Genomic DNA, 8674 nt, shown 5'->3' on the forward strand with positions numbered 1-8674 from the left:
ATTGCAACCTTATAGTTTCTCTTCCATTTTATTTGCAAGCAAGGCCGTGTCATTGCGTGGTCCGCCAAAGCAGCAGATGATGTTGTGGAGACGGATTTCTCAACTGGAACCTGGACAACATCCATGGGATTTTCCATGATCTGACTTTTCCGCAGATTCTCCTTGTTTGCTGGTTGTCGGTTGTATTTTTTTCTGCGTTGGCTTCGTAATGCATTATCCAACAAAATATGTCAACCAACCTAAACATACATTATTTTACAAAATAGGCATTAAGGAAATCTAGTGTAGGGTTAACCCGCTATAGATCTCAGATTGACACAATGAAGCCATGGATTCAAATTGCAAGAGAGATTCAATGACAGAAAGGTTCATCTGTGGAATACAGACTGCCTTTGAATCCAATGGAGTCTCCTTTTTTTGGAGGCTTTTGAACAGAGGCTGGATGGCCATCTGTCAGGAGTGCTTCGATGGCAGAACACAGTTGGACTGGATGGCCTTTGGGGTCCCTTCCCACTCTGTGATCCTATGGTTCTAACTGGAGGTGTATGACCCGATAAAACCCGTGCTGTTTGTGGTTCCATTCTGTTTACTGGGAAATTCCCAGAATCGGGAGCGAGGTTCTGTTTTCGTTTTGGTAGGATTCGGTCAATTGGCGCCAATGGGGAAACTATAGAGGCTTGTTTCCCAGTCATTGTTAGGCCTATTGGCATGAAACTCATCTCACGTGTAGGCCACGTTTGCAACTGCAAGACTGCCAATTTTCAGAACGTTTCACCAATCAACTCAATGGGCGGCGAGGACTGGGATGGGCGGAGTTATGAGCTCTGAGGCAGGGCTGAGCTTCTATCCCTGTCCTGCAGCACCTGCCAGGACACAGGGGGCGGAGCTAGAGGAGGGGGCGGGGCCTCTTCCCAAGTGCCTGACGGGGCTGAACCTCTATACCCAGCTCCCGTGTTCTAACAAGCACCTCAGGGGAGGTATAGAGGCTCAGCCCTGTCTCGCGCTCTTGGAAGGAGGCCCCGCCCCCTTCTCTAGCCCCGCCCTCTAGTCCTAAAAGGCCTCTCAGGAGAGGTATAGAGGCTCAGCCCTGTCTCGTGCACTTGGGAAGAGACCCAGCTCCCACCCCTAGCCCTGCCCTTTAGTCCTAAAAGGCCTCTCAGGAGAGATATAGAAGCTCAGCCTTGTCTCTTGGGAAGAGGCCCCGCCCCCTTCCCTAGCCCCGCCCTTTAGTCCTAAAAGGCCTCTCAGGAGAGATATAGAGGCTCAGCCCTGTCTCAGGTTCTTGGAAGGAGGCCCCGCCCCCTTCCCTAGCCCCGCCCTCTAGTCCGAAAAGGCTTCTCAGGAGAGATATAGAGGCTCAGCCCTGTCTCGAGTTCTTGGAAGGAGGCCACGCCCCCTTCCCTAGCTCCACCCATTTTAGGAATCACTGCTTTAGAAACACTTTAGAAACAAGACACCCCCTAATTCTGTAATGAGTTTTGAAACATTTTTTCATCGTTCGCACAGCCCTATTCAGCACAAGAGTCTCACCGCCAGATTCCATGCTATCCTCCACTTTGACAACAGCTTGTGGACCATGGGCTTTCACTGGAGATGGAAACTTCTTGCCTTTTCCACCCTGGTATCGGCTTGCCTGTTTGACTCCGGGACTGATCTCTTCAGCCACCCTTGGAAGTTCTGAGCGAGGAGAACCTGGAAGGAGGCGAAGACAAGGCAGTCAATCCTTGGCACACATTTATTTCCTTCACCCAGAAAGGAATGTCATGAAATATGATGTACTAGCTGTGCCCGGCCACGCGTTGCTTTGGCTTGTCTGGTGGTGTTGGTGAGAAATTGTTGAGGTAGTAGTGGTATTGAATGTCTGTTGTATGGTTGTCTTTATGTTTAGTATGCACAATGAAGTGGATTATATGGCAGTGTGGAGTCAAGATAATCCAGTTCAAAGCAGATAATATAAGATTCTAAATGGGTTATATAGCTGTGTGGAAGGGCCTTGAGTCTACACTGCCATATAATCCGGTTAAAATCTGATAATCTGTGGAAGAGGCCTAAGTGAGGCCTAACTGTGCCTGTCCCCTGGGCTGAGTAGGTTGCTAGGAGACCAAGTGGGCAGAGCTTAGCCTTCAAACTGGCAGCAATTGGATAAAAACTATTATTCCTCTCCCTGTAATTAGGACTTTATTTTTCTTTTCTTTTTGTTGTATCAACCTGTTATTTATTATTTATTTATTACATGCATTTATACCCCGCCCTTCTCCCCGAGGGGACTCAGAGCCGTGAATGATGGGTTGTGTTGTCAAATTTCGAGGTTGGGGGGCCTGTAGTTTTGTTGTTTTGTCCGCTGCCCTGATGCCATTACTCTTTTATATATATAGATGGTTTGAATGAAATTGTATTAAAGGAGTATGAGTGGAGTCTATATATTGCATAATGCCAAAACAGTTCCAGGGAGGCAGTAAGACCCTTGTTAAAGAAACCAGCACTGGATCGCACTCAACTTAGTAATTCCCGGCCAGTTTCAAAACTCCCCTTCTTGGGCAAGGTTCTGGAGAAGGTGGTGGTCTCACAACTCCAACGTTTCTTGGGTGAAACCAGTTATGTGGATCCATCGCAATCTGGTTTCAGGCCCGGATACAAAACAGAGACAGCACTGATCATCTTGGTGGATGATCTACGAAGAGAGGTAGACGGGGGGAGGGTGTTCCTGCTGGTTCTCCTAGACTGCTCAGTGGTTTTCAGGACCATCAGTCATGGTCTCCTTCTGGGTCGTCTCTCTGGGATAGGGCCGGGGGCACAGCCTATCTTCACGGTTGCATCACTCCCTATGTCCCAGCGCAGATCATTAGCTCTTCTGGTGAGGCCCTGCTCTCAATCCCACCACCGTCTCAAATGCAGTTGGTGGGGACGAGAGAGAGGCCTTTTCAGTGGTGGTCTTTGGAACACCCTCCCAGAGAGAGAAGACAATCCCCATCCATATCATCTTTCCGTAAGGACTTGAAAATGTGGTGGTTCCAACAGGTTTTGAAAGTGAGTGACCTGAAGCCCTGGATGCCACCTTGGCCATTGTATGGTAGCGGGGTCTCAATAGGCTTGGAAGTGACCTTAGATGCCACTTTGGCTGTAACAGGATTCCTGGTCTGCACTTTACCCACCTCCTTCAATTTTGTTTTTGGTGCTTGTTTTTATAGTTTTACCCTTACAGCTGCACAGTAGGTTGAAGTGGTGTAATCTTGGCCTATATTCCTTTCTATTGGCCACATTTCATCCCCGGCTTTATGTTATTTTTATTATGTGAGCCCTACTCTAGCCCATACTGCCATCTGGTCCGATTCAGAGATTATACCCATTGATTGCAGAATAACCTGTAATTTGCTTTTTACATCATCGGTTTTGTATTGTTTTAAAATGTAATGTAGTATGTTTAAGTTGCTGTTGTTTGTCTGTAATCCAGTAGTGAAAAGGTTAAATGCAGAGTGGAAATGTATGGCTAGAGCGAAGCAGTTGGAACTTCCCATACGTGACAGGATATGTTTAAGATAACACTGGAATGTGGGATGGTACGTCTCATGCAGGCCTTTGAAGAAGTTGGACAGAGAATTACTATGCTCCAGCAAGTTGTGTATATAAGATGTATATATCTGCAATAAAGTTTAAGCCGCTGATTACAGCTGACAACTGAGAAGTCTGGGGTTTGTTTCATGCATCTGGTAAACTGCCAGGACGCTGGAGGAGAGGGATTGAGACTGGTTTGTAATGTTTGAAAAGTATTCATGACAGGATCCAGGATTGTTCTGTTGATGAAATTGTTTTGATGTAGTATTATATTGTACTTATATTTTAGAGCTGGCTGTCGGTGTGTGTGTCTGTAATCCAGTAGTGAAAAGGTTAAATGCATAGAGTGGAAATGTATGGCTAGAGCGAAGCAGTTGGAGCTTCCCATACGTGACCGGATATTCGTCATGTTTAAGATAACACTGGAATGTGGGATGGTACTTCTCATGCCAGCTTTTGAAGAAGTCGGACAGAGAATTGCTATGGTCCAGAAAGTTGTGTATATAAGATGTATATATCTGCAATAAAACTAAAGCCGCTGATTACAGCTGACACTGAGAAGTCTGGAGTTTGGTTCGTGCATCTGGTAAGCTGCCTGGACATCGGAGGAGAGGGATTGAGACCGAGAGGTTATTCAGTCTCAATTTAACCATTTCTTGACACGGGTTATGGGCCCAGCACACTTTCGCTGCGCCGATAAGGCTAAAGGGGCAATTAGCTGCAGAATGATTTACGGCTGGTGGTAGCCCTGGACTACGGAAGGCTGCAGAAATTTGTGACTGCCATTCAGCTACTGAAAGGAGAAAGTAAGTAGCAATCTGGCTTTAACTCAGGTACGGAGAGTCACAGAACAGAAGTCTTTGAGAGTTGGATTACAGTGTCTCCTGACAGCTCCCGGGGTTTTACTCACCTTTAATGAGGACAACCGCTGTGGTCAGAATGATTGTGGAACCTAGGGTCGCAAGGAGAATGCCAGCAATTGTGCAGCTGAACTGCTTGCCTGCAAAGAGGAAAGCGCATGATACGGAGTGCGGCACATCACTCTTCTCCAAGACTGGTCTTCGCAAGGCTATTGGGGGCCTTGGGAGACTCAAGAGCAAAGGCAGAAGGGAGAGATTCAGGGTGGAGTGGCCTTGAATGCTGTAGCTGTGGTCCTTGGAAGGAGTTTACTCGATACTCTACGTGTCCCCATCCACCTCCGACATTTTGCAGGAGAAGGTGCAAGGCATCCATACAAAACACACCCCAAAGGGTCACCCCACCCACCGGAATCCATGTTCTTTCTCAGCGCAATTGCCGCTTTGAAAGAAAACCAACCTGGCAAGGACAGGACGGAGGAAAAGGGAAAAGGAGACGCTGTGACTTACCAGGTTCGACAGGAGGTGAAGCTGCCAAAAAAGAAGAAAATAAATCTGTTGAAACATGGTACACAAAGGTTGTAGATACAGCCATATTATGCAAATTGGACAGACATGTTACAGAAAGTCATGTTGCACAAAAGGTTATAGCCAGATTGCACAAACATGTTACAGATAATCATTTAACTAATTTGACTAATTTGCAACATCATAAAAATACTTCCGGCAGCATGCGGAAGGGAATGAGGAAGTACTACCATCAAGGACTCGGTGTCACAAGAGGACAATGAAGCGGCAGCTCCCCCTGTGGCCAGAATCGAGGACACCCTCAAGAAGCCAAAAGCTGGGAAATGTTAAATTCCCTCTGTATCTGTCTATATGTTGTATGTCTAATAATGGCATTGAATGTTTGCCATATATGTGTACATTGTACTCTGCCCTGAGTCTCCTTCGGGGTGAGAACGAAGAGCAGAATATAAATACTGTACATAAATAAATAAGAGACCTACCATCAATCACAAGTTCCACGATCCCCATCCGAAATCCCAAAGGCCCCTCTATCAGGACTGTATAGTTCGCAGTGTCGTTGTAGTTTAAGTTTACGATCTCAAGGGTGCAGTTGGACCTCATGGTCTCTCGCCAGGTGAAGGCTGTCGCATTCCAAATGAAATGCTCTGGATAGAAGTAAAAGATCAAAATGGTGTTATTTAGAATATCTTCTCCTCGGAACCAGCGGCAGATCACTGGGGCGGGAGATAAGTCGTGTGGGATGAGGTGGACTTTTCCTCCTGCCACCGGATTTGGTGGATCCATCGTGATGTCTGTCCTCTTTATGAAGGCTTCGGTCGAGAAGAAGCAAACGCTCAGGACGAAGGCTGTGGAGAGAAGAAGGGAAGGGACGTCACTCCCAGCAAAGCATCCCTTGGAGGCCTCTTCCCAAGAGCATGAGACAGGGCTGAGCCTCTATATCTCTCCTGAGAGGCCTTTTAGGACTAAAGGGCGGGGCTAGGGGTGGGGGCGGGGCCTCTTCCCAAGAGCATGAGACAGGGCTGAGCCTCTATATCTCTCCTGAGAGGCCTTTTAGGACTAAAGGGCGGGGCTTGGTGGGGGCGGGGCCTCTTTCCAAGAGCACGAGACAGGGCTGAGCCTCTATATCTCTCCTGAGAGGCCTTTTAGGACTAAAGGGCGGGGCTAGGGGTGGGGGCGGGGCCTCTTCCCAAGAGCATGAGACAGGGCTGAGCCTCTATATCTCTCCTGAGAGGCCTTTTAGGACTAAAGGGCGGGGCTAGGGGTGGGGGCGGGGCCTCTTTCCAAGAGCATGAGACAGGGCTCAGCCTCTATATCTCTCCTGAGAGGCCTTTTAGGAGTAAAGGGCGGGGCTAGGGGTGGGGGCGGGGCCTCTTCCCAAGAGCACGAGACAGGGCTGAGCCTCTATATCTCTCCTGAGAGGCCTTTTAGGACTAAAGGGCGGGGCTAGGGGTGGGGGCGGGGCCTCTTTCCAAGAGTGTGAGACAGGGCTGAGCTTCTATATCTCTCCTGAGAGGCCTTTTAGGACTAGAGGTCGTGGCTAGGGGTGGGGGCGGGGCCTCTTCCCAAGAGCATGAGACAGGGCTGAGCCTCTATACCTCTCCTGAGAGGCCTTTTAGGACTAAAGGGCGGGGCTAGGAGTGGGGGCGGGGCCTCTTCCCAAGAGCGCGAGACAGCACCCCTGAGGTGCTTGTTAGAACACGAGGGCGGGGTATAGAAGTTCAGCCCTGTCAGGCACTTGGGAAGAGGCCCCGCCCCCTCCTCTAGCCCCACCCCCTGTATCCTGGCAGGCGCCGCAGAACAGGGATAGAAGCTCAGTCCTGCCTCGGAGCTCGCAACTCCGCCCATCCCAGTCCTGGCCGCCCATTTGTGGCCCCGCCCACCTCCCCTCCCAGCCCTGCATCTTGGACTGGGGGAGAGACTCAGCCCCGCCCTCTTGAGCAGGAGCCACGCCCACCCCTCAAAGCCACACCCCCTTTCCATGGGGTGCTGAGTCATATTTTTTCTCTAAAGGGGGCGGTAGGCCAAATAAGTTTGGGAACCACTGTTCTAGGGTGACTCAGCAAGTAAAGTAAGGGGTCGAATGACTATCTGTTGGGAGGCCTTTCATAATCTCTACCCGCCTGGCAGAAGTAGGTTGGATTATACGGCCCTTGGGGTCCCTTCCACATGTAGGCTTTTAAATAGAGGCTGGATGGCCATCTGTCAGTGCTTTGATTGTGCTTTTCCTGCATGACAGGGTTGAACTAGATGGCCCATATGGTCTCTTCCAGCTGTATGATTCTATGATCTTTACAGCTTTAGGATTCTTCTCTGGAGATTTTCAAGCAGGGTCTGGATGGCCATCTGTTGGGAAAGCTTGGATGGTATTTTCCTACCTGGCAGAAGGGGGTGGAAGGTGGAAAGCACACATCTGTGTTTTAGGTGGATTAGGAATTAGCTGGTTTTCCCTGTAACAGGCAGTAAGAGCACCTAAAGCTTCAGAGAGCTTCTGTTCAACCATTTCAAAGCTCCCTGCTTGGGCGGTGATGGCACGATCGTCAGCATAGATGAAACTCTCTTTGTTTTCGGGCAATGGCTTCCTCCCTCCCTTCCCCTCTTCTTTCCTTCCCTCTTCCCTTCCTTCTCTCCTTCCTTCCTCCCTTCCTTCCCGCTTTCCTTCCTTCCCTCCCTCCTTCCTTCCTTCTATCCTTCCTTCCATCCTGCCTTCTTTCCTCCCTCCCACCCTCTCTTCTTCCTTCCTTCCCTCCATCCCTCCTTCTCTCTTTCCCTCCCTCCCTCCCTTATTTCCTTCTATACTTCGTTCCATCCTGTCTTCTTTCCTTCCTTCCTTCTCTTCCTTTCCTCTGTTTCCTTCCTTCCTTCCTTCTTTCCTTCCTTCCTTCTCTTCCTTTCCTCCGTTTCTTTCCTTCCTTCTTTCCTTCCTTCCTTCTCTTCCTGTCCTCTGTTTCCTTCCTTCTTTCCTTCCTCCCTCCCTCCCTCCCTCCCTCCCCTCCTTTCTTCCCTCCTTCCTTCCTTCCTTCTTTCTTTCTTTCTTTCCTTCCCTCCTTCATTCCTTCCTTTCTTCCTCCCTCCCTCCCTCCCCTCCCCTCCCTCCCTCCCTCCCTCCTTCCTTTCTTCTTTCTTTCTTTCTTTCTTTCTTTCCTTCCCTCCCTCCTTCCTCCATTCCTTTCTTCCCCCCCTCCTTCCTTTCCTCTATTTCCTCCCTCCCTCCCTCCCTTCTCTCCTTCCTTCCTTCCTTCTTCTCCTCCCTTTCTCCTTCCCTTCTTCACCTGCCAGGAGGGTGGAGGGCGCCGGGCTCTTGCCCCCGAGGAGGACCCCCATCCGGCCTGGACTCCTTGGGCTTCCTTCGGGGCTCCCCTCGGGGGTCTCAGTGGCCCCTCCCCTCCACTTCCCCTTCTTTAACTTTCTTCTCTTCCTCGGAAAAGGGGAGCGCGGCCCGTTGCGGCCGACGCCGGGCGGCCTTTGTGAGGTCAGCGGGTACCGTGATTCCTATCATTACTATCATCACGCGATCATCATCATCATCATCATCATCATCACCATCACCATGAAGCCTGAACACACACACACACACACACACACACACACACCCCTCTCTGCCTGGCCTGCTGTGCTTTCTGTTCAGTCCTTTAATCCCTTCCTTTCCTGCTTGTCTTGGTTTCAGCTTTGCCTTTTCCTCTCTGTTGGAGTCTTCATTCTGTTTCATAGAATCCTGGAGTTGGAAGAGACCTCGT

General features: G+C 49.7%; 1 protein-coding gene across 1 annotated transcript; it reads right to left on the reverse strand.

Annotated features, from left to right (window-relative positions):
* Positions 1-9: 9 nt before the first annotated feature.
* Positions 10-8400, reverse strand: LOC103281924 (uncharacterized). Its single transcript, XM_062962353.1, has 6 exons — positions 8210-8400; positions 5420-5785; positions 4920-4940; positions 4463-4552; positions 1531-1692; positions 10-239 (listed from the first exon to the last, which is right to left on the reverse strand). Exons 1-6 carry the CDS (start codon positions 8259-8261, stop codon positions 214-216), a joined length of 717 nt encoding a protein of 238 aa, XP_062818423.1. The 5' UTR covers positions 8262-8400; the 3' UTR covers positions 10-213.
* Positions 8401-8674: the final 274 nt, after the last annotated feature.

This window comes from Anolis carolinensis, unplaced genomic scaffold (genome assembly GCF_035594765.1).
Source record: "Anolis carolinensis isolate JA03-04 unplaced genomic scaffold, rAnoCar3.1.pri scaffold_10, whole genome shotgun sequence".
Taxonomy (NCBI): Eukaryota; Metazoa; Chordata; class Lepidosauria; order Squamata; family Dactyloidae; genus Anolis; species Anolis carolinensis.